Raw genomic sequence first — 24,457 nt, 5'->3', positions numbered from 1 at the left:
AATACTTACGTGAATATGACTTAATTTGTTAAAGTAAACATTTGGAGTCTGTATAAGGAATTTCAAAATTCGCATGTAATGTTATTTCTATCAATTTTTACACTAATATTCTCCCGTGCATTTTTTTTATAATTTCAATTTGTCATTATTATTCAATTTATTATTATTATTTATATTATCTACATATTATATATGTATATGTGTATTTATTTATATGGAAAATAGGGATTGCACTATTCTTCTTATCATCTGGAATAAAAATTGTAATTATTATTATTTATTGGAAGCGTATAAAAAAATGTGAAAATTTGTTTTTTATTATAATCAAACAAAAAGTAAACGATTCGTGTTTTATATTTTCAAAAATAAATAGCATATCGTAAATTACACGAATAATTCATCACCCTATCTTCTTTTGTGAAAACTTGAAATCTGTTTGAAGCGTTTGAAACAGAGGTCACAATTGAATGGATTTTCTCCAGTGTGTTGTAGCCGATGAGATTTCAATACGCCGAGTGTTCTGAACCTATTCGAGCACATTTCACATTTATAAGGACGAATGTCTGCGTGCGATTTCAGATGGGAGATGATCGTCGTTTTGTATTTGAATGTTTTGCCACAAAGGTCGCACTCGAATCCATAATAGTCCTGATGCACTTTCTGAGGACTCTGAAAACCATTCACATTTCGAAACTGTATCAATTTGAATAAAAGATAAACGAATTATATAACCCTTACCCATATACCATACTTATCTGTATTGGAATATTGTTTTTCTGGTGTTAAATCCTCCTTTTTGATGTTTATTGCGCAATCTTTCACCGGTTCAATTTAACGGTTTTGTTTGCTTTTATCGTGGCTTTCGTCTGACTTAGTTTCAAATAAATTATGTAGACTGAAATTTGAGTTCTCGTCGATATCAGGTAACTCTTTTTTAAATTTAAAATTTTTGTCGATTTTTCGTTTCAAGGCCATATCAGTTTGAGCGCAAGCAAATCTGAAGTGTGCGAAAGATTCTAATTTAATTTCGCATGGAAAGCATATTTGATTAGGCAGTCCATCCTCTTTTTCTATCTAAAAAAATAATAGGAAATGTTATTTAGGGTAATTGGACTATTCGTCACATTGGGGTGGTCACAAAGACAATTTTTGCCATGAAAATCGCGAATACACAATATTTGGCACTCAAGTTCTCGTTACTATGATAGTTATCGTTAGTATGATGGACTTTTCGGCTGCCAGATATTCCGTTATAGAGATTTTAGTGAATTTGTGACGAGTAATTTGTGACCAGTAATCACCGAACCGTTATTTAGTTGTGTAAATTTAAACGCGCGCATATGGCCGCTAAGCGCTGTGTTAAGGCTGACACAACTGTCATTTGCGATTATCAATAACATAAAATAAGCATTGATTGTAATGGTGAATGTGCCTGTATGTTGCAACAGGTCCAAATGAGATCGACGAGCAGTTTCTGGGGGCCAAAGATGGCCACCGGCGCCTCCGCCCCCATACAAAACAGCTGGAACTGACAGCTCACACCGAATGAATATAAACAATCAACTCTCAATAATTGTCAAACGTCAATTTGACCTTAAGTAGAAAACATTATGGCCATAGTCTAATATTTAAATCTCAACATATTTTTGAAATAATAATTCAATCATAAGTAACGGTAAATGGACTATTCGTCACATTGGGGTGGTCACAAAGACAATTTTTTCCATGAAAATCGCGAATACACAATATTTGGCACTCAAGTTCTCGTTACTGTGATAGTTATCGTTAGTATGATGGACTTTTCGGCTGCCAGATGTTCCGTTATAGAGATCTTAGTGACTTTGTGACGAGTAATTTGTGACCAGTAATCACCGAACCATAAGTAACATACGCAAATTTCATCCATGGTAGACGGAATATCTCATTTGTATGATAGTTCGCGTGGGTAATTCTCGATGGATGGAATTTTCAGATGCCAGATGTTCTTTGATTGATTTTAGTGACGTTTCCTAGCCGCTTTGTGCGGAATAATCACTGAACCGTTGTTCATATGTAACATCACATGGTTTTGGAAAATTTGACAAATCTACCCAGAGAAAGGTTATAATAATAGAAGTGGGTTTAGGCGTCATATTGTTGTCAAGTGACGATTGTTCACATAAAGGTCTGTTCATACCTAGTCAGCACGTACCGACTTCAGCAGGTATCCAGCCGTACGAAAAGTATTCTTTGGTACATTTTGTATGGGTATATTCATACCAACCGTCACGTTTACGCCTCGGCAGGCTTACAGCAGTACCCGACATATCCTGTTCATACCTTACAGCAACATCCGTCAACATATCGTATCCGTTTTTTTGGCCATCGTGGAAATATACACGCGAATTACGTGCCACGAGTCTGCCGCTTTGCTGTTTTGGATCAATTATCAGATAGTGACAGTTGACAGCTGTTCAATCTTTCGACATGGTTTTGGCGCAAATATTTAAAAAATATTTTAAATTTTTTACGGAAATATTTAAAAAAATTTTGTCCATCATCCACGAGCTCCTTATACAGTGTCCAAAACTCTCCTTCGGTTTTTCTATTTTTTAACATGGGATGCACATCAAAACGCCTCTGTGCTTTTTTATTGCCTTCTTGAGCGTCTTCTTCCAACAACAGCGCGATTATACATAATTTTTCGTTCGATAAACGTCGAAACATTTTTGCTGACTTGTATTCTGACGCGTAGCTACGAATGCACGTGTATACATTCATATTGCAAGTACTCGACAATACGACGTAAGCAATATTGCGCCGTATCGTCATGGCCTGTAATGTATAAGTAAGCCGATTTTGCCTTGCACTCGGCCAAGGTGCTGTGAACGTAACGTGACCGCGACGTGTAGGTAGATATGAATAGAAATGTAATAAAATGACATATTTGAAACGGAGTCATGCAGTGCTGAAGCCGTGCAGTGCTGTTAAGTATGAACAGACCTATATCCTAAATAATTTTAGCATCAGTCGTATTTGATGCTTGGTGCTCCACGTATGTCCGATAAAAACTTCTCTATTTGTTTATATTACTCGCAAGATGGGCAAACATCGTTAAAAATTGTACAATGCATTCAAAAACACACACAATAAACAACATGGGATACATTTTTATAAGTAAATTGATCCGATTGTATTTCGTGCGTTGTAGCGTATTTATAGAGACGTACCGCGTAATATTGACAACAATTATTTATTCGTTAGGGCCTTTCTATTATTATAACATTTCTCTGCTTCTACCACATCATAATCTTTCATGAACGACCCTCTCTTTGAATTTATATCTCATCTTCTGAACGTGCTTCCACCTAGGAACTTTTTAGATTGAGCTTATTTATGAATTCCAGATTCTTACTTGTAATCTTATCAATTTTTTACTGGCTGATATCGCATAGAGAATTGCTGTCGATAAACTTTTGCCACACATTCTAAGAACATAACCCAGTCCTTAAGCCTAGTGCCTGAAATCGTCTTTGATGAAATGAAAAGGCCTATTTATTTTTAGGCAAACTTTGTTGTCGTAGGAGTATAGCATAATTTGTACTATTCCGAATCGAGGATGATGATCTCATATTTTTCTCCAAAACCCAAGTCACATGATTGCATCATTGCCTTTCTGTACGAGCAAGCAAGCTGACCTTGCTCGAAATATTTTCGCCCACACAGTACATATAAGTTAATTATAAATTTTAGAGTTAAGTATAATAGTTAAGATGTATTTTTAAATTAGCTTGATAGATAAAATATATATAAATAAATAAATAACACAAGGGCAAAGACACAATTCGACTTGTTGTACATAAAACAACCACGAGCCTAAAAAAAACCCCCAATAGCATGATCTAATCATACAGCTAAGCACCACATCACCTCGAGCCTGTGAGAATCTTCGAAAATATGATCTCACCAAGAAACTACACATTGTACAACAACCAGGATATAAACCAGAGCACTAGTCCTAGACGCCAGTGAGCTTTTGAAATTCAGGCTGCCTACTCCTCAAAAGTCTAGCAACTATCTTCTTCGCCATACATACAATAATACCTGTATACTGAACAATAAAGATCTTCGTCCAAACAGACGTGTTTCTATAGGCCGGTCACTGGTCAACACACCTCCCAGCCAAAGTCTAAATGCTACGTTATGTACATTTCTGTTAAAAAATACATATATGGAACTATATGAAAGTTTCCCTTTTATTTATATATCATCATCATCATTTACAGCCATTCGCCATCCACTGCTGGATGAAGGCCTCTCCAACACGCTTCCACTCGTCTCTGTTTTGCGCAACACTCATCCATCTCATTCCGCACATTTTCCTAATTTCGTTCACCCATCTTCCTTGCGGTCTTCCTTTTACTCTTTTGCCTTCTCTCGGGTACCATTCAAGCACTTCTTTTGTCCACCTTTCGTCCATCCTCCTAGCTACGTGACCCGCCCATTGCCATTTCAATCTCTTCACTCTATCCACTATGTCCACTACCCTTGTCATATTTCTCACCCACGTGTTCCGCTTCCTGTCTTTCCTCGTTATGCCAAGCATACAGCGTTCCATACTTCTTTGAGTGCATTGGATTTTATTTTGCATCTTGGCGTTCAGTGTCCAAGTTTCACATCCATACGTCATCACTGGCAAAACGCATTGATCAAAGATCCTTTTCTTCAGGCAGAGTGGCATTTTTGATTTAAAAACAGCATTCATCCGTCCAAATGCACTCCACCCCAATTTCATACGTCTCTTTATCTCTTCATTTTTACTACCAGACATGTCAATTATTTGACCTAAATATAAATAATTATTTACTACTTCTACTGGTTTATCATCTAAGGGGATGCTATCAGGCATGCAATAACTATTGAACATTAGTTTAGTCTTATCTACGTTAATTTTTAATCCTACTTTTCTACTTTCCCTGTCCAGCTGTGTTAGTCTGATAAGTAGGTCAGCTGAATCACGAGCTACTAAAACTATATCGTCTGCGAACCGAAGGTGACTCAAAAAGCGACCATTGATGCTTACTCCGGCTGTATCCCAATCCAATTTCCTGAAAACTCCCTCAAGCACCGCATTGAATAACTTGGGCGAGATTGTATCTCCTTGTCTTACTCCTTTTCCTATGCTAAATCTATCTGTACCTGAAAAAATTTTAACTGAAGCTGTGGCATTCTTATATATTGTAGCTAACAGTCCCACATAGGGTTCCGGCACTCCCTGTGTTTTTAGAGCGTTAAGTACTGCATTATGACTAACTGTATCGAAGGCTTTCTCATAATCGACGAAACCTAGGCACAGTGGCCGTTGATATTCGTTGGCGCGCTCGATTAGTTCGCCAACTACTTGGAGGTGGTCCATTGTGCTGAAATTTGCCCTAAACCCTGCCTGCTCTATAGGTTGGTTCTCGTCGAGGATATTCTTCAGCCTTTCTGTAATAACCTTCGTGAAGAGCTTGTAGACCGCTGAAAGTAGACTAATGGGTCGGTAGTTCTTGATATCGCTTTTGTCGCCTTTTTTGTGTATTAAAATGATAGTTGCGTTATTCCATCCTTCTGGTATAGCTTGGTTCTGGATGCATTTGCTGAAAAGCCTAGCTAAGATATTAATTAGGGGGGGGCCGCCACATTTTAGTAAGTCGATGGGAATATTATCTTCCCCTGGGGTTTTACCATTCTTTGCAGTTTTTAGCGCGGCCTCTACTTCGCTAGGCAATACTGCAGGAACCCTTTGGCCGTGTGTCGATTCCAGAGTGGGGAATTGACCGTTGTCGTTCTCGTATAGTTTTGCATAGAACGTGTAAACTCTGTCTATGATTTCTTCTCTATTCCTTTATTTATATATAATGGTCTGCTTTTAAGTTATTCTCGGTTTTATATACATCATTCGATAACGCATAATTGAAGATAAAGAGACGCATGAAACTAGGATGGAGTGCATTTGGACGAATGAATGTTGCTTTTAAATCAAAAATGCCACTCTGCCTGAAGAAAAAGATTTTCGATCAATGCGTTTTGCCAGTGATGTCGAATGGATGCAAAACTTGGACATTGAACGTCAAGATGCTACATAAAGTCCAATGCACTCAAAGAAGTATGGAACGCTGTATGCTTTGCATAACGAGGAAATATAGGAAACGGAATACGTGAGTGAGAAGTATCCTGTTCAACTGTCATGTTGATGAGCTGGTTAGTTTCTTGAGATTCAATACGAGACTATTTGAATGAGATGAATGATTGGAATTTTTATTGCTTTTTCTTTGTTATTTTCTTTTTTTTGTAAGACCGGTGTGACGCTTTGGGGCAACCTGTCAGGTCACACTGGTCATTTTATTGTTGTTATTATTTTGAAATAATAATAAATTAAATAAATAAATAAATTACAAGAGTAGTGGATAGAGTGAAGAGATTGAAACGACAATGAGCGGGCCACGTGGTTAAAATAATGGACAAAAGAAGTACTAGAATGATACCCGAGAGAATGCAAAAAGGTAAAAGGAAGAGGACAAGGAAGATGGGTATACGAAATAAGAAAAATGTGTAGAGTGAGATGGATGAGAGTTGCGCAAAACAGAGACGAGTAGAAGCGTACTGGAGAGGCCTTCATCCAGCAGTGAATGGTGAGCGGCTGTAGATGATGGTACTAATTTAGTTTAAAAAAGGAGTAGGTACAATCAATTATAAAAATATCTTATTTATTTTTGGTACACAATAATCTATGCAACACAACGAATCTTATACTAGTTTATGAAAGTGTTTCAAATGACTTTTCAAGTTGCATCTCTGTTTGAACACTTTGGGGCATAGCTCGCACTTGAATGGATTCTCTCCTGTGTGCTGTCGGATATGATATGTCAGAGTGCTGTTCAGTGCGAATGTTTTCGAACATATTTCACACTTGAACGGTCTTACACCCGAATGAGTCTGCAAGTGAATGATAATACTGGTCTTGTGCTTATAGCCTTTGCCACAGTAGTCGCACTGGTATTCTATATTGTCGGAATGAATTTTCAAATGCGTCTAAAAAAACGTAAATCAATACATTAATATGATATACATACATATATGCGTGGTTTATGCATACTAAATATATAATTTTAATTACCTTGTGAGAGCCACTATCGCCGAGTACTTTACCGCAGATGTTGCATTGAAATTTCTTTTGCAATTTTAGGTGGAATAGCCGTATGTGTTTTTTAACGTCTCCCGTTTCTGCGAACTTTCTGCCGCAGAGTTCACACGGGTGTGGTTTTAAGTTCAAGTGTCGGAATATGTGTCTTTTGAGGCCGCCAGCCGAAGCTAGGAATTTTCCACACTCCTTACATTGATTAGGTTTTTTCTTTCTCTTCCGTGGCTTCGTCGTTGCAAAGTCTTCCTTGGCAGGTGCAATGAGTTCCGAGCCTTCGTTTTTTATACTGCTCACACGCTCATTGGCAGTGAGTTCCGAGTCTTCATTTTTGATACTGCTCACACGCTCATTAGCATCCGTTGTATTGATTTGTGGGCTAGGTGTGTATTCGTCAGACTTTCCGTTGCAATCGACGATTTTATTCTTGAAATGCGTCAACTCGTGTCGTTTGAGCGAGTGCTTTCTGGCGAATAACTTGCTGCACGTTCCGCAATTATATATCTTATCCAACTTTACTTTCTTCTTGACAATCTTATCCTCCGACGGTTCTTTTTGTTCTTCTTTTTTTACTACCTTTTCGTATTTCTTCACTAAAGAGCTTTCCATATTTTCAAATGTACAATCGTCGTATAGGCGTTGCAGATTGTTTTCATAAGCCGTGCTTGTGCTATCATTAGAGTCACTATTTTGATCTATGAAATCTAAAGGGAATAGTGCGGCGTCGTCCGAGCTGTCTTCGAATTCCATTTCGAATTTTTCTATTTTGATTTTTGCCTCCTCGTTTAATCTTTCACGTAAGATTTCATCGGTTTGTGCGCACGCCTCTCTGAATTGTGTGAATGACTCTAACTTTGTATCGCAGGCGGTGCAAATTTTTTCTGGCAGGCCGTCATTTTTGTTCACCTGAAAATTACCGTTTATATCTCAGACACATATAATTATTAAGGATATAAGTGCATTTGGGGCAAGATCAACTTGCGACGGGGCAACTTGCTAATGGACTGCACAATACTTTTCTTCAATGCCAAACTGGATACGTCTTTTGCACTATTTTTCTTAAAAAAGTCAGAGGGGGACTTTTCTTCCATAAAAATATAAAGCCTACTTCGCGATATTTTAATTCTTGCTACAAGTAAAATTTGATCTCTAATAATTACATATACACATAAAATTTAAATTTCAAGCCAATACAATTAACATACTACTTAATAATCAAACAGTCGTCAATGAGTATCAAAACATCTTTATAAAAAAAACATCTTTTTGTCCTGTGTCAAAAAATTACATGTAATCGCTAATATAAAAACGGTTTTAAAATATTACAGGCACGGATCCTAATCAGTAGTAAAGATTGATTTAGTTTCTTTAAATATATATGAAAAATTTATACAATTAAGAAAATGAATATAAAAAAATTGCTGCTGAAATGGACTTATATGTAAGTTGATATAGTGAGTGAGGAATTATATCTGATACCTGAAGGCTGCAGCAGCTCCAGATTCGCATAGTTAAGTTTTCTGTCTCCGTGAAGATGGGTATTTGAGCCCATTGTTGTAAACACAGACGACACTCCATAATTGAGGTTATACGCGCGCTCCCGCGCTAGTAGAAACCCCTAATGACAAATGTCAACCAATAAATGAATAAATATATTGACAGTTGTAACCAGTGTTGCTACTCTACAAATTCGGTGCTACTTTAGTGGTAATAGGAGGTTCGGTGATTACTAGTCAAATGTGAACCGGTCACAGGACAACCGGTCGCTCTAGATTGGTCACACATCATCACCCGTCACACTAAAACTGGTCACACGCGAAAATTGGTCAGGAAAAACCGGTCACACCCAAAAATTAAAAATTGGTCGAATTTTTGGGTGTGACCAGTTTTAGTGTGACGGGTGATCACGTGTGACCGATCTAGAGCGACCGGTTGTCCTGTGACTGGTTCACATATGACTAGTAGTCCGTTTACCGTAATTGGATTATTAGTCACATTGCGATGGTCACAAAGAAAATTTTTGCTATGAAAACCGCGAATGCGGAATATTTGGCACTCGAGTTTTCGTTAGTATGATAGTTATCGTTAGTATGATGGACTTTTCGGCTGCCAGATGTTCCGTTATAGAGATTTTAGTGACTTTTGGGGGAGCGCTTTGTGACTAATGATCACCGAACCTACTTTAGTATGCGGTCTACCTTCACATATCTACTTTATTATGCGGTTTACCTTCACATATCTACTTTAGTATGCGATCTACCCAGTGGTGTCACCCCAATTTCGGAACAACGGGTTTCCATATTTTGAATATATATATACTAGTTGTTTTACCCCGCTTCGCTCAGTATACTATATATAAAAACGGACTGTCGCTAAATATATTTGTATATTTGTATATTTGTATATTTGTATATTTGTATATTTGTATGTGACGGACGATCAACCATCAACCAGTATGGGGAACAAATTTTTTTTTTTTTTCATATTTTTCAGTTTTTTAATTTTTTTCATTTTTTCAGTTTTTTCATTTTTTTCATTTTTTCAGTTTTTTCATTTTTTTCATTTTTTCAGTTTTTTCATTTTTTTCATTTTTTTCATTTTTTCAGTTTTTTCATTTTTTTCATTTTTTCAGTTTTTTCATTTTTTTCATTTTTTTCATTTTTTCAGTTTTTTCATTTTTTTCATTTTTTCAGTTTTTTCATTTTTTTCATTTTTTTCATTTTTTCAGTTTTTTCATTTTTTTCATTTTTTCAGTTTTTTCATTTTTTTCATTTTTTCAGTTTTTTCATTTTTTTCATTTTTTTCATTTTTTCAGTTTTTTCATTTTTTTCATTTTTTCAGTTTTTCATTTTTTTCATTTTTTTCATTTTTTCAGTTTTTTCATTGCCGGGGGCGCTGGCGGCGCTGGGGGCGAAGCCCCCGGGGTGCCAAAGGCATCGGGGCGCTGGGGGCGCCGGAGGCGTCGGCGGCGCTGGGGGCGAAGCCCACGGGATGCCGAAGGCATCGGGGACGCTGGGGGCGAAGCCCCCGGGGTGCCGAAGGCATCGGGGGGGCTGGGGGCGAAGCCCCCGGGGTGCCGAAGGCATCGGGGGGGCTGGGGGCGACGGGATGCCGAAGGCATCGGGGACGCTGGGGGCGAAGCCCCCGGGGTGCCGAAGGCATCGGGGGGGCTGGGGGCGCCGGAGGCGTCGGCGGCGCTGGGGGCGAAGCCCCCGGGGTGCCGAAGGCATCGGGGGTGCTGGGGGCGCCGGAGGCGTCGGCGGCGCTGGGGGCGAAGCCCCCGGGGTGCCGAAGGCGTCGGGGGCGCCGGAGGCGTCGGCGGCGCTGGGGCCGAAGGCCCCGGAGCGACGGAGGCATCGGGGGCAAAGGCGTCAGGAGGTCGGCGATGCACAAAACGTAGTTCGTAATTCGTAATCACTTCGTAATTCGTGCATCAATTTCTTTCCGAAACCAGTCGATTCAATATCTTTAACTTTATTTTTATTCGAGTTTCAATTCCTTTTCGAAACCACCCGTTGAAATCAACGGGTCCAACACTAGTTTATAATATAAACAGCTTAAACATGGAGTTGCTGACAGACCACGGCTGCTTTGGCAAGTACCTCCACAGGATCAAAAAGAAGGCCGAAACAAAATGATACCACTGCGAAGCCGAAGTGGACGACGCAGAGAATACCCTTTTCGGGTGCCCAGCTTGGGCAGAAGAAAGAGAAAGAATGGAAGAAATCGGAGTGACCTCACCCGAAAACCTGGGCAAGAAGCTAATAGAGAAGATGGAAGCTTGGGTATTCATCGACACGTTCGCGTCAACGGTGATGCGCAAGAAGGAGGCGCACGAACGAGAGAGAAGATTGCATGCAAGATGAATGGAAGAAAGAAAGAACGACGATGAATCAATGGACCCCCACTCTTTGAAGTAATACACAGAAATCCCAGAGAGTGGAGGTCGGGGGTGGGGTTTAGCCGGTAAATATCCGGCACTACCCTGCAGTTCGGACTGTAGGTTGTCTTCCGAAAATTCCCCACCTCCAGCGCTGCGAAAAAAGTTTAAACATGGCGAATCTAATAGTAAATATATATTTTTTTTTATTAAATTGATTTGAATCCAAAAAAAGAAATCGACTCGTCCAAAATAAATCGACAGGAATCCCCGAGAGCATGATCTCACGTTACACGTTGCATAACAAGTTACGCGTTGCATAACCGAAGAAGGTATAAACTAGTGTCCCAGCCCAACGCCAGTGATCCTTTGGAGTTCGGCCAGCCCACTCCTCCTAAGTCGAGCATCTACCTCTTTTGCCGTACATACAATAATATATGTATGTTGAACATCATCTTAAAAAACTTATCCGAGTTTCTATAGGCGGGGAAACGGTCGAAACATAAATCTTTCTAAACATGTATTGTTACGTGGACATAAGATAATCATTAGTGAGTTTTAATTCGATTTGAAAAATTAAAAAGTCTATTGTGCTAAAAACTTTTATGCAATATTTAAGCTGATCCATTGATCCTAAAGGAACTGCAAAAATTGGGCGCCAAACCTATCGCGATCGTCTTCATTTTTATTACAAACCTCCTTTACGTTTCACATTAAGGCGTCTTTTTTATATCTTTTATCTCTTATCAACCATCAGCTTTACACTTTTTCTTACATTTGATTTTGTGATCAACATTTAACGAACAAGGCTGATAACTACACTATAGTTATCAGCCATTTGGATTTGATGTCAAAAAATAATAACCCTGTGACATTACCGAGAATCTTTTGTGCCCTCTATGTCGCTCTCGTTTCTTACTAATTGAAAGTTATTTCGTTCATTACAAAATAACATGTAATTTTGTTGTCAATTGGCGTTAATATATTATTTTCAAGTGGCCAATAACTGTATCACTTTATTTCATCTCATTTATATTACTTATCCATTAACTAAAATAAATTGAACCAAGCAAGTAAATGAAATTCTTAATTTATTAAATAAATATTTATTTTAAAATATAACATAACAACGTAACATCAACAAGGTAAAAATATTATTCCGCAAAAAGCGATCTCGCGCAATTCACCAAAATCTCGATCACGAAACATCTAGCACTCGAGTTCTCGTTAGTACAATTGATGGAGTTTTTGGGTGCCAGATGTTCCGCGATCGAGATTTTAGTGACTTGCGCGAGGGCGCTTTTTGCGGAATAATCACCGAACACGTCAATAAATGTATCATCGATTGCAACAGTTAATTCTAAAACTTTTTATGAAAATGTCTCATGTGACTTTTAAGATTACACCGTTGCTTGAATCCTTTGAAGCACAGTTCACACTTGAATGGATTTTCACCGGTGTGTTGCAGAATATGACTTTTCAAGATGCCAGTGGAGATGAAAGCTCTTGCACAGATCTCGCACTTGTACGGTTTCTCGCCCGTGTGCGTTCTTATGTGACCGATTATGCTGTTTCTGTGTTTGAATCCCCTGCTGCAATAATCGCATATGTACGGACAATAGTCTGAGTGAATCTTCATATGGTCCTAGAAGAGAAAAAAATAGATGTTAATATTTTTCAGTTGAGCTTTTGTTCTTTTTCTATTCTGTACGTCTGTCTGTATATCGCTATTCTGTGCGTCTGTCTGAGATAACGCTCGCTGTACTATAATAGTCGTTTCGATTCGACATACATATGTACGTTACAGCTAAACCAATGACAAAACGTATACGAATATAATAACAAAAGAAAAAATCTTCTATATATACTGTTTGCTACCAATGTTTCCTCAAGGCAAATAGACGATGCTAAGTCTTTGAGCGTTTATTGAAAATTTAATTAATTAATTAATAAATTTTTCTATTGGTGTTTTATATTGTTTATATATAAGTAGGTAGGTAGTTTTTGGGTCTATGTGACGAGCCAGAATGTTAAATTACAGAAAACACAAATATCGGAAGGCAAAGATCGAAAATCGAAAGATCTTAAGTCGAAAGATAAAAAAAAAGCTATTCTGCGCGCGCACATTAATACGGGAGGAAAAGCCTGTTCCTCTTGTTCCTGTTGTATCCTGCTCGCGCAAATTAAGTGAGTATGTACCGTTTACCATGCACCCTTTTTTTTGATCTTTCGACTTAAGATCTTTCGATTTTCGATCTTTGCCTTCCGATATTTGTGTTTTCTGTAATTTAACATTCTGGCTCGTCACGGAGACCGGTAGTTTTTACCATTTTTTTCATATTAAACAATTAAATAAAAATATATTTAAAAGGTATTTGAAAAATACGACCGCGTGCGGATCGAGCACAGGACCGACACATTTCGTTTATTTTTTTTTTATTTAATAACTTAATATGCCAACACCATGCGATGATATTTCATCGGGTACAACACTAGTAATATATAATAGCGCTATTCTGTGTGTCTGTGTAAGATAACGCTCACTGTACTATAATAGTCGTTTCGATTCGATATAACATAAAAACAGATCAACAAAAACTTCTATATATACTGTTGGCTACCAAGGTTTCCTCTATGGAAATGAGTTTCTGAGCATTTATTGAATTTTTTTTAATTAATTAATTAATTAATTAATTTTTCTATTTGGTGTTTTATATTGTTTATATGTAGTTAGGTATTTTTACCATTTTTTTTTCATATCAAACAATTAAATATAAATATATTCAAAAGGTATTCGAAAAAAATACGACTGCATGCGGATCGAACACAGGACCGACACATTTCTTTTAATTTAATTTTATTTAATAACTTAATATGCCAACACCATGGGATGATATTTCATCGGGCACAACACTAGTACCTTATATGATTGTTGATCGGTGAGCAGTTTCCCACACGCACTGCACTGGTGCGTTTTGATTTTCAAATGAACAGCTCTGATGTGCTTTCTGACTTTGCTGGCACTTTCACACTTCCTTCCGCACATATCACAAGAGAACTTCTTCATCCCTACATGGCTGCGTTGATGTGCGTTCAATTGGTGTTTGTAAAAGAACCACTTGTCGCACACGTCGCACTTGAAATTCTTATCATTCAAATGCAACAACTTGTGCTGATCCTTATCGGTGATCGTGTCCTTGCACACTCCGCATTTGAACTTCCTGGCTTTGGAGTGCGTGGAGGTGTGCCTCTTCAAGTGCTTAGTCGTGACCATCTTGCCGCAGGTGCCGCAAGCGCTTCTCTTCCTCGCCGGATGCGTTTTGGCAATGACGAATTTTGAATCGTCCGAATCCTCGTCGACGTCCCTCTTGATCTGAACATCATCGGTGTTAAGAGTCTCAGCATAATCGTCGGGATCTTTTTCGTATTCGATTTTGATACGTTCGCAATCGTGCGGGGTATCGTCCCTAGTCGCATACAGCTTCAAGCAAATTTTGCACTTGCGAACTTTACTCCTCAAGTGTATCAAAGCGTGTCTTTTCAGAGACTTCTTGGATGATAGAGCCTTGCCACAGGTTATACATTTGTGTTTTTTGATTGGGAATATTAAGCCGTTGCTCTCCAGACATTCCGTCTCTCGTTTAATGTACATGTTATCATTGTAGACTTGGTTTGGTTCGTCGGTGGGTTTAGACCATGGTGTGTTGAATGGTGCTGATTGGGTATTGTCTTTCGTTGAGTATTTATCTTGGTTTATGATATCGCTTATGCTTTCTTCGTAGCAATTGGCGTATTCGTGGTTCTCTTCCTTTTTGATATTCAAGTCGTTGATGAAACGTTGCCGAAGGATTCTATCGGTCTGCTCGCAAGTGTCCCGGAATTGTGTGTATGAGTCCAGTTTGGATTCGCATTCGAAGCAAATTTTGTCTGGTAAACCATCGTCTCTTTCAACCTGGAAGGAATGATAGATTGAACTGCAATGGTGCAAAATAAACAGAATAAAACATTTAAACTAGTACTATGTAGATTTTGTATTTGTGAAGTTTGTCTAATTTACCTGTAGGTGGCAGCACGTCCATATTCTCTCTGCTAAGCCTTCAGTTTCTATGAATATTGCTACTGGAGCTGAAGTGCTCAAACAGAGACGACACTCCATTACAGGTGATAGCAGATAGAGTGACAGCTGAATTTAGTGTTGCCATATCTCGCAATAACAAACGTCATTTTATTGACAGCGAAGATTATGTCAAAATTGATTTGACCATTTTATAGTTGTTGGCCACTAGGGGTAAAATCAGGGACTTCCCGTGTGCATAGGCGAGCAAGACAACGTCTAAGGGTGGCATACTTTGAGGGGTAGAAAATGATATATAATATGATATTTATTATTGTTTTAGACGAGTGTTATTAAGCCTTAAAATAAGCATTAAAAAAGAAACGCGCGTAAATAATAATTTTCCAATAAAGTGTGGACCGCAAATTGTCGTTCGATCTAGGTAGGTGATGGCGAACTTATGACCCGTGGGTCAGACACTGACCCAAGCTGGCTTTTTGAATGACCCACGTGTTGACGCGTGAAGATTTAAAAAATTACTAATAACGTTGAAAGGGAAGAGTGCCGATCTTGACATTTTTAAAGATTTTAATAATACATTTAAAGAAGTAGTTATCAACTTACAGAAAATTGTTTCTGTAACAACAGACGGTGCTCCCAATAAGGTGGGAAAAAATATTGGTTTTATTCAGCAGCTTAAGCAAACTATTAGACATTCTCTGATTGAATTGCATTGTATAATATATTGTAAGTTCTATTTGCGAAGCAAGGCTTAAAACATTTTCCAATGTAATGCCACTTGTATTAAACGTCATCAACTTCATAAATGCAAGAGGTCTTAATAAACGAGAATTTGCACAATTATTGTAAGAAATCGGGTACTAATATTCGGAGATTTTGACGTACAACAATGTATGATGGCTCAGCTGCGGTCAAGTTTTCGATCGGTTTGTCAATTTATTAGAAGAAATAAAGCTCCTTTTGAACAAAAAAAATTGGTTAAATGCATAGATCTAGAATATACTAGATATGGCATTACTAGATATTTCGTTAGAGATCTTGTCGCCACTAACTGAGGGGTGCGGGGGGTTTAACTAGTGGTGGGAAGTTGGGGAAGAAAAAGGTTTTTTTCCCTACGACGCAGCGGTCGGCGTTTTTTTCACTTCCCCCCGCACCCCTCAGTTAGTGACGAAAAGATGAAAAGATCTCCGCATATCTATCGACAAGATCTCCGCAATCGACCTTTCCTACTTAGAAGCTACTAACCTACTGAGAGAAAAGTGTGCATGCGCCATGTATTTTGCATGCACCAAAAGGGAGACCAGTATAAGCCGTGAGGGTGGATCTATGTATTATACATCTATGGTTAAATGATTTAATATTCTTATCACTCAGCATTTCGACGAATTGAATAAAATACTTCAGGGACGTGCAAATTTTTGAATGAAAATTTCCATGGAACTAGATCAAACCAGAGATACTAGTGAATACTTATAAGCAAATATGGATCAAAAGTAAATACTGTTGCGTGGACGTGAAGGGGGGGGTTTCCAGAATCGGAGAAAGACGCAGGAAGATGGGTAGTAGCGGTTTATTCGTGTTCTCTTGGCGGCGGTCCGGGCTGGAATGAATTCCATGCCGAGAACGCCCCATATTTATACTCGCTGGACACAGTACACATACATACATATATCAACAATCATTGGTCGATGAGTCAGACGATGCCTTTGGCCGTTGCATAGGGCTGATTCATTCGTGGAGGCCTTTTTGGCGGGAACGAGAGATCAGGTGATCCGCGGTCGTGAACCATCAGTCCACGAGCGCCACTCACCTAATCTCTACGTTACAATACATTAGAACTTAAGTGTGAACACATATTTACAACTTCATATAAGAATATTTTCACACACTCAAATTACATAAAAAATGATGCATGAAAATAAACAACCAAAATTAACCATCGCAGATGAACAAAAACAACCAAAAGCAGTTGATTAATTCCAAAATGAATAAAAAAATCAATAAAGTCTACACAGATGCACCAACACAAATTCGCACGAGTGACACGACATTCGTGTAGTGTCGGCCTGCTACATCTTCAGTCGGCCGGTCGTCTTGTCTGATCGTTGTAGCCTTTGTGGGCCCCTCACAGGTGAGCTGTCAGACCTCTTTTCATGCCCTCCCCCCTTTAGGGCTCCGCCCCCGTTTCTACTCCTTCGCCCCGACGGACACGAGGAATATATCAAAGCTGTCATCCACCCGCCCCCCACTTCAAGTAATACATAACCTAATACTTTGGGGCCCCCCCCCCGATGTCTTTGGAGCCCCTCCGATGGCGACTGCGCCCCATATTTTCTACCATTCATCTATACCCCGCTATATCTAATGCACGATAGTATCCCTTCGGTTTCAGTCACGATTACATAACGTGCACCTACATATGCATAGTGCCTATACGATCTGACATAATGGCCATAGTTGAGTTTCATACTTTTAAAGTATTTTGATGTGTGTAGTATAATCGATATATTGACTTAATCGAAGTTGATTATAGATTACCTGGGTTATTACGAGATTTCAGGGATCGATAGTGTTAGTTGCAGTTAATATACCCTTGTTTAATTCGTATGATTTATTGATTTGATTTAAGTTTAAATAAGATACACTATGACTTCAGTTATATCTTTGGAAGTATTTTGTCTGTATTAGTGTTGTTAAATGCTTCATACGTAACGCTGTATTGTTTATAGGAAAAATGGCTGGAAGAATTTTGACTAAGTCTATCTTGGATTCGATCCGAGTGCCGATTGGCTTTCAAACTGCCGCTTTCCACGGCCGGTCCCGCATCGGATCCCGGGAGATCGTCGGTCATGGAATGAACGGACAGGCCAATTATCAAGACCGTATCGACTATCCGATGCCATCCATAAGGTTCAGGGAGGACACCGCTGATGTCAAGGTTCCGTCTGCTCGATACGACGAAAAAACATTCGTTCGATTAATGCGAACTGTTAGTTAATCGCGAACGTTTAAATTTCAGGCTCTGCGCGAGAAGGAAAAGGGTGACTGGAGAAAGTTGACCGTCGAAGAAAAGAAAACCTTGTACAGGGCCAGCTTTTGTCAAACGTTTGCCGAGTTCAACGCACCCGACAGCGATTGGAAACACTCTCTTGGCTGGGCCATTTTCTTCTGCTCCCTCTCACTGTGGATCTACATGGGAATGAAAATGTTTGGTATGATTGAAATAACACTTACTTATTCTGATATGCTGGGCGGAAGTTGTCGAACTTATCGAAACAACCGCAAGAAACTATAGAAGTTTACACTTGAACAAACAATAGTTTGAAGATGGGCTTTTTACATTGTTTTTCATTTTAGTTTTAGGTCCATTGCCTGAAACATTCGACGATGCCCACCAGAAGGCGCAATTGAAGAGGATGCTCGACATCAAGGTCGATCCCGTTGATGGATTGTCCTCCAAATGGGACTATGAAAACAAACGTTGGAAGTAAACTGTTTTTGGGTGTATCGCGTAGTACAATTTTAATAAAAAAAAATTACATCTAATAATAATTTGATGGTAATATTGTTTTTTTTTTCGCAAATTGCAGCAGTCAAACATGTAATTTGTTATTGTTATAATATTGTATAGGTGCTTGCAGGTTTAGCATTTTCAATGTAATCTACTGTATTGTACTTATTATAATTGCAATAAATATATATATTTCTTTGCCATCGTATTGTGCGAGTACTTTTTAATTACCATCCGTTTCGTTTTGACGAGTTTGTATCTATTGATTCCATATATTGATTATAAAATGTAGTGTTTTTGAGTGTAGATCGCAATGGCCGTTGTTGTATATTTATTTTTACTTGCGGTAAATGTTGTTGAATAAATTTGCTGTGAGGTGATATCCTTTGTCTTTTCAAATTAATTAAATTCAAATCCTTTGCCTCTTCCGTATGTGAGATTCCTTAGATTAAACCCTCTCTCTTTATCAACTTGCAATAGATTTGAGGTTGATGAATTGTGCAAATTATGAAAAAATCAATACAATGTACTATTACAGAAGAATATAAATACATATGTGTGTCAAATCAAAGCCTTAGGGCCGGGCCGCACCGTGCGACTTGCGAGCGACTTGGTTGAGGGCGACCAGACCAATACATGCAGGTAGATGGGACATGACACACCCGTCAACTTGTTTGTCGCACACATTTCCATACATCGTGTCGTACAACTACTCGGCCGACAAAGTTGCACGGTGCGGCCCGGCCCTTAGAGGTGGAAAGGGTTAAAAATACGAATGTAACGTGGGAACATGGGAGAGTATCCACTGTCTAAGGGCCTCAGCACACTGCCCGGACCGTCCGTTGCGGATCTCTCGTTACGTACGCCAGTACGTCTGTTTTCATACAAATGAGCGATAGCCGCCACACTAGCGGACTTGCGGACCGTCCGCTTATTATGGCGGCTATCGCTCATTTGTATGAAAACGGACGTACTGGTGTACGCAACGGGAGAACCGCAGCGGACGGTCCGGTAAGTGTGCTGAGCATTGATGTATAATACACATAGATGGGCCCTGACGAGTGATTTTGGTCGGAGATCTTGTCTTCACTAACTGAGGGGTGCGGGGGGTTTAACTAGCGGGGAAGTTGGGTTTTTTCCCTACGATGCAGCGGTACCTACCTACCTACTAAGAGAAGCTGTGCATGCGCCAAAAGGGAGACCAGTATAACACGTGAGGGCGGATCTAGTGTATTATACATCAATGTATTATACATCAGTATTGTTCGTGTCGTGATCGTGTACAGACGTTGATTACGTGTGTGGCGATTTGGACAACGAAATTGTAACAATTAAAAAATTAAAAATAAATTTGTAATATATAATTATGTGTACGTCCTAAGTGTATAATAATGGCATCAGAACGCATAAGTGAAGTAATAACAATTGAAAAAAAAATTATGGACATTTTGACCACAAAAACTAACAGTATATCAAATGACAATAAGACATTTTTAATTACATCAGTAAAAAAATTAGTTGAATATATTTGTAAAAATGAAAATAATGATAAGGAACAATTTTTGGATGTAATATGTGAATTAAGAAGTGAATTTAAAAATTTGAAAAACAATATACAAAAAGACATAAATATAATAAAAACCAACAGTGAATTAAACATTTTAAAAAGTGTAAATAAGAGTGAAAATAGTTTTAGTTATGCAAATGCACTTAAGAAGAATAATAAAGACATAACAATAATTGTTCCGAAAAAAATCCAAGAAACGGACAAGACAAAGGAAGAATGTAAAAGTTTAATAAACCCTAAGGAACTAAAAATAGGAATACAAGGGGTTAAAAAAATCGGTAAAGGGGGCATTGCTGTAACGTGTAACAGTGCACAGGATAGTATTAAATTAATAAAAGAAGTAGAAAATAAATTAGGGGAGAATTATAATGTTAAAAGAGGGGAATTAAAAAATCCCAAAATTAAAATTGTAGATATGTCGGAGGAACTTACAAGTGAACAGTTGGCTGAGTGTTTGATGAATCAAAATCAAGAAGTTATAAATGATGGTGAACTGAAGGTGTTAAAAATATGGAAAAGTAGAAAAAATAATAAATATAATGCGATAGTGGAAGTAGATTGCAATACATTTAAAAGATTTATTGAAGATGGAAAAGTAAATATAAATTGGGATAGATGTAGGGTTTTTGAAGAAATTAATATTCTAAGATGTCTAAATTGTTACGGATTTAATCACAAAGCGGTGGATTGTAGAAACAAGGTGACATGTGCGAAATGTGGAGAAGAAGGGCACAAAAGCGAGGGATGTAACAATAAAATAATAAAATGTAATAATTGCTTTAAAAGTAATAATAAATTAAAATTAAATTTGAACACAAATCACGGACCGTTGGACACTAAGTGCAGTGTATATAAAAGAAATATAGAATTAATGAGAAATAGAATTAAGTATAATAATATATAGCAACCACCAAAAGGTATCGGTATAAATGTACAAAGTTTTTTTGCTCACAAGGATGAGGTTTGGAGTTTAACTGTAAGTCAAAAACCATTATTTATAGGTTTAAGTGAAACGCATGTAACTAGTGATTTTGAAGATTTTGAGCTGAATATAGATGGATATTGTGTTTTGAGATGTGACTCTAATTCTAGACATACGGGTGGGGTACTATTGTATTTAAGGGATGATTTAAGTTACGGTAATGTAATAGTTAATAAGGTTGATGGTGAGTTTTGGACAATTGGTGTGGATCTGCTTGTGAATGGAGTTACTGTGTTTTTGCTAGTAATTTACCGCTCTCCGAATGGTAGAAGTGGAAGATTTCTTAAATTTTTAGAAGAATTGAGTGAAAGAAGTATAGATGTGAGTAAAAATATAATTATGTTTGGGGACTGGAATTTTAATTGGTTACAGACAGAAGAATTTTATGTAAAAAAGTTGAGAAATTGGGTAAATGAATTGGGTTTTAAACAAAAAGTGACGGAAGCAACGAGAGTGAATAATTTATCAAGCTCTCTCATTGATTTGGTTATAACGAATATAATGGATCTGCGGTGTGAGGTGAAAGATGTACCGAAAATAGGAGACCATTCTATTGTCAACATGTTTTTGGGACAGCGGTTTAGTAACGGAGGACTTAAAAATATGCAGGTGACTGAAAGAGAAAACATTGATTATCAATTGATGAATGAATTGTTAAAGGAGTGTGTATGGGGAAAGGATGGTGATAGTGTGAATGAAATGTGGGAGATAATGTATCGTAATATAACATATTCTAAAAGTAAATGCGTAAAAACCACAAGAATCATGCATAAGCATAAGCTGAAACCTTGGTTTACCAAGGAAGTAAAGGAAAGCTTAGTTGATAAGAATGTTAGTTATAAAAGATATAAAATTATTAAGGCTATGGATGGAATCCAATTAGAAAAGGCTTGGTTAGAGTATAAAAGAAAGAGGAATAAATGTGTGAATGTTTTACGTAATGCGAAGAGGGATTGGCATGAAAGAAATATTGATGGTGCAAAAAAAGATCCCACAAAAATGTGGCGAATAATTAAAACTTTGATTTCCGGGGGAAAAAATGTTTCTTTGAATGAATTAGAAGTCGAGGGAGTAGTATATAATGATAAAGAGGATATGGTTGAAAGATTGAATGAGTTTTACATCAATAGTGTGAATGATATAGTTAATTCAATACAAACAAGGCATAATAGTGTGAATGATGATATTAACTTGGGTTTAAATAAGTTTGAAAGGTTTAAATTAGTGGAAATGGAGGGATTAAATGGTGTATTGAAGGGCATGAAATCAGTTTCTAGTATGGATGGATTGACTCTAGATATTTTAATCAACACTTGGGATATGGTTGGACCTCAGTTACTGAAATTAATAAATGAATCGTTAGAAGTGGGATCCGTCCCGGATGCATGGAAGGTGTCTACTATTGTACCGGTACCAAAGGTTACGGGCACACATAAAGCCAGTGAAATGAGGCCCATCAATATGTTACCGATTGTTGAGAAGATGCTGGAGGAAATCGTTATGATTCAATTGAAAGAGTTCATTAGTATAAATGATTGTTTGGTTGTGGAACAGTCTGGATTTAGAGTGAAACATTCAACAGAAACCGCTATCCAATTGGTGGTTTCTGATTGGATGGAGACGATGGATGAATCTAGCATGGTTGTTGGAGCAGTTTTTCTAGATTTTAAGCGAGCGTTCGAGACAGTAGATAGGAATATTTTATTACAAAAATTATATAAGTTAGGAATAAATGGTATAGTATTAAAGTGGCTTCAATCATACTTAAATAATAGAAGGCAAAGAGTAAAAATTGATAAGGTGTTATCCTCTGAATATGTAACACCTCATGGAGTGCCGCAAGGGTCCAAATTGGGACCCTTATTATTTATATTATATATAAACGATATTGTTAAGGTAATTAAGATGTGTAAAATACATTTGTTTGCAGATGATACATTGATATATATAATTGGAAAGAATGTTGATGTAATGTCTGAGATTTTAAATATAGAATTAAATTATGTGAATGACTGGTTGTGTGAAAATAAATTAAAGTTGAATGTGAATAAAACAAAAATGATGTGGTTGAATGGTAAAAATAAAAATATATTGAATGAAATTAGAATTAATGATAAGTTAATTGAAAAAGTTGAAAATATAAAATACTTAGGTGTATACATAGATTCAGGACTAAATTTTAAAATGCACGCTGACTATATAATAAAAAAAATGGCTAGAAAAGTTGGTGTATTATGTAGATTAAGAAATATTTTAAGTAAAAAAAGTAAAATTTTAGTGTTTAATTCAATTGTCTTGCCACATGTGGTTTATTGTGCCACTGTGCTTAATTTGTTTAGTGGCCAAGATTTAGAAAAAATGCAAAAAATACAGAATAAAGCTATGAGAGCTATTTTGAATGTGAGTAGATTTAAGAGTATTGGAAGTATGTTAGATGAATTAGGATGGATGAGTATTAGAATTAGTCTAAATATTAGTACATTGTCTTTTGTTTATAAGTTAGATCATAAGTTATTACCTAAGTATTTTGATGATTATATAATAAGGAATAGAGATAAACATAGTTTTTATACTAGAAATAAGGACAAACTAGTTGTAAGTAGAGTAAGAAAGAATAAGACGGCTGGGGGTGTTTTTCACAGGGGTGTGCTCATGTATAATGCCCTCCCTGAGTACGTCAGGTCTGCTAAAAACATGGATGCATTCCTGCGAGGTGCGAAGAGACACCTCTGTGAGGGACAGTACATATAAGTTAATTATAAATTTTAGAGTTAAGTATAATAATTAAGATGTATTTTTTTTAAATTAGCTTGATAGCTAAAATATATATAAATAAATAAAATAATAAATGGTGCTGAGGCCTTAAGTGCTGTCGTCGGTGAACAGTAGAAACAACGGATAAGGCTAACGGGACTCAGTAAGTGAGTTCTCACAAAACGGGTCGACCTATGTACGTGCCTACACAATATACACGCCAATGGGTCGGGTATGCTATGCTGGTCAACTTGTCCTTAATTGGGAAGTACACGATGTAGATCAAGTATTCTGGAGCGAACGGTGATCTCGTGTGGACCTCCTGAATCGTTGGATAAATGCTGTGAAGCGACTTTGGCCTTTCATTTGGATCCTGCACCCACTCCTACGCAACACTTTTAACCATTCGAGTGCTGATGTCTTTTCTGTTGAAAGCTCGCCACGCTGAAAATTTCGCCAACATTTCCAACTAGAAATATTTAGAAATCAATAGAAAACAGGTGTAATAAAAAGTCCTCAAAAGTGAAAC

At 37.6% G+C, this 24,457-nt stretch overlaps 4 protein-coding genes across 9 annotated transcripts; 1 reads left to right on the top strand and 3 right to left on the bottom strand.

The window, feature by feature from the left end:
- Nucleotides 1–336: 336 nt before the first annotated feature.
- LOC143909294 (uncharacterized) lies at nucleotides 337–1,585 on the bottom strand. 6 transcript variants are annotated; one of them, XR_013260328.1, is made up of 3 exons: nucleotides 1,433–1,585; nucleotides 752–1,074; nucleotides 338–669 (listed from the first exon to the last, which is right to left on the bottom strand). XR_013260328.1 is itself a non-coding variant. In XM_077427212.1 (2 exons), exons 1-2 carry the CDS (start codon nucleotides 1,511–1,513, stop codon nucleotides 832–834), a joined length of 324 nt encoding a protein of 107 aa, XP_077283338.1. In that variant the 5' UTR covers nucleotides 1,514–1,565; the 3' UTR covers nucleotides 337–831. The 6 variants fall into 6 exon arrangements, 2 of the variants coding, with proteins under 2 accessions (XP_077283338.1, XP_077283339.1); XR_013260330.1 differs by having other exon boundaries at nucleotides 747–1,074; nucleotides 1,433–1,565; XR_013260331.1 differs by having other exon boundaries at nucleotides 339–669; nucleotides 1,302–1,575.
- Nucleotides 1,586–6,704: 5,119 nt separating this feature from the next.
- On the bottom strand, nucleotides 6,705–8,835 carry LOC143923291 (uncharacterized). Its single transcript, XM_077446898.1, has 3 exons — nucleotides 8,639–8,835; nucleotides 7,139–8,065; nucleotides 6,705–7,053 (listed from the first exon to the last, which is right to left on the bottom strand). The coding sequence occupies exons 1-3, from the start codon at nucleotides 8,735–8,737 to the stop codon at nucleotides 6,769–6,771; spliced, it is 1,311 nt and encodes a 436-aa protein (XP_077303024.1). The 5' UTR covers nucleotides 8,738–8,835; the 3' UTR covers nucleotides 6,705–6,768.
- Nucleotides 8,836–12,135: 3,300 nt separating this feature from the next.
- On the bottom strand, nucleotides 12,136–15,214 carry LOC143909293 (uncharacterized). Its single transcript, XM_077427211.1, has 3 exons — nucleotides 15,097–15,214; nucleotides 13,960–14,991; nucleotides 12,136–12,684 (listed from the first exon to the last, which is right to left on the bottom strand). Exons 1-3 carry the CDS (start codon nucleotides 15,193–15,195, stop codon nucleotides 12,400–12,402), a joined length of 1,416 nt encoding a protein of 471 aa, XP_077283337.1. The 5' UTR covers nucleotides 15,196–15,214; the 3' UTR covers nucleotides 12,136–12,399.
- Nucleotides 15,215–17,147: 1,933 nt separating this feature from the next.
- LOC143909292 (cytochrome c oxidase subunit 4 isoform 1, mitochondrial-like) lies at nucleotides 17,148–19,127 on the top strand. Its single transcript, XM_077427210.1, has 4 exons — nucleotides 17,148–17,245; nucleotides 17,844–18,052; nucleotides 18,134–18,326; nucleotides 18,472–19,127. The coding sequence occupies exons 2-4, from the start codon at nucleotides 17,849–17,851 to the stop codon at nucleotides 18,603–18,605; spliced, it is 531 nt and encodes a 176-aa protein (XP_077283336.1). The 5' UTR covers nucleotides 17,148–17,245; nucleotides 17,844–17,848; the 3' UTR covers nucleotides 18,606–19,127.
- The last annotated feature ends 5,330 nt before the right edge of the window (nucleotides 19,128–24,457 follow it).

The sequence above is a fragment of the Arctopsyche grandis genome, chromosome 3 (assembly GCF_051622035.1).
Source record: "Arctopsyche grandis isolate Sample6627 chromosome 3, ASM5162203v2, whole genome shotgun sequence".
Taxonomy (NCBI): Eukaryota; Metazoa; Arthropoda; class Insecta; order Trichoptera; family Hydropsychidae; genus Arctopsyche; species Arctopsyche grandis.
This window is presented reverse-complemented; position numbering and strand designations above follow the sequence as displayed.

Coding starts and splice junctions, on each gene's coding strand:
- LOC143909294 (XM_077427213.1), bottom strand. CDS start 1,400: ATGTTATTGATAATCGCAAATGACAGTTGTGTCAGCCTTAACACAGCG. Junction 1,075..1,301: donor CACAACTAAATAACGGTTCG/GTGATTACTGGT, acceptor TTATTTTTTTAG/ATAGAAAAAGAGGATGGACT.
- LOC143923291 (XM_077446898.1), bottom strand. CDS start 8,737: ATGGAGTGTCGTCTGTGTTTACAACAATGGGCTCAAATACCCATCTTC. Junction 8,066..8,638: donor GGAGCTGCTGCAGCCTTCAG/GTATCAGATATA, acceptor GGTAATTTTCAG/GTGAACAAAAATGACGGCCT. Junction 7,054..7,138: donor GCGATAGTGGCTCTCACAAG/GTAATTAAAATT, acceptor ACGTTTTTTTAG/ACGCATTTGAAAATTCATTC.
- LOC143909293 (XM_077427211.1), bottom strand. CDS start 15,195: ATGGAGTGTCGTCTCTGTTTGAGCACTTCAGCTCCAGTAGCAATATTC. Junction 14,992..15,096: donor GGACGTGCTGCCACCTACAG/GTAAATTAGACA, acceptor CATTCCTTCCAG/GTTGAAAGAGACGATGGTTT. Junction 12,685..13,959: donor CCGATCAACAATCATATAAG/GTACTAGTGTTG, acceptor TTTCTCTTCTAG/GACCATATGAAGATTCACTC.
- LOC143909292 (XM_077427210.1), top strand. CDS start 17,849: ATGGCTGGAAGAATTTTGACTAAGTCTATCTTGGATTCGATCCGAGTG. Junction 18,053..18,133: donor AGGACACCGCTGATGTCAAG/GTTCCGTCTGCT, acceptor TTTAAATTTCAG/GCTCTGCGCGAGAAGGAAAA. Junction 18,327..18,471: donor CATGGGAATGAAAATGTTTG/GTATGATTGAAA, acceptor TTTTCATTTTAG/TTTTAGGTCCATTGCCTGAA.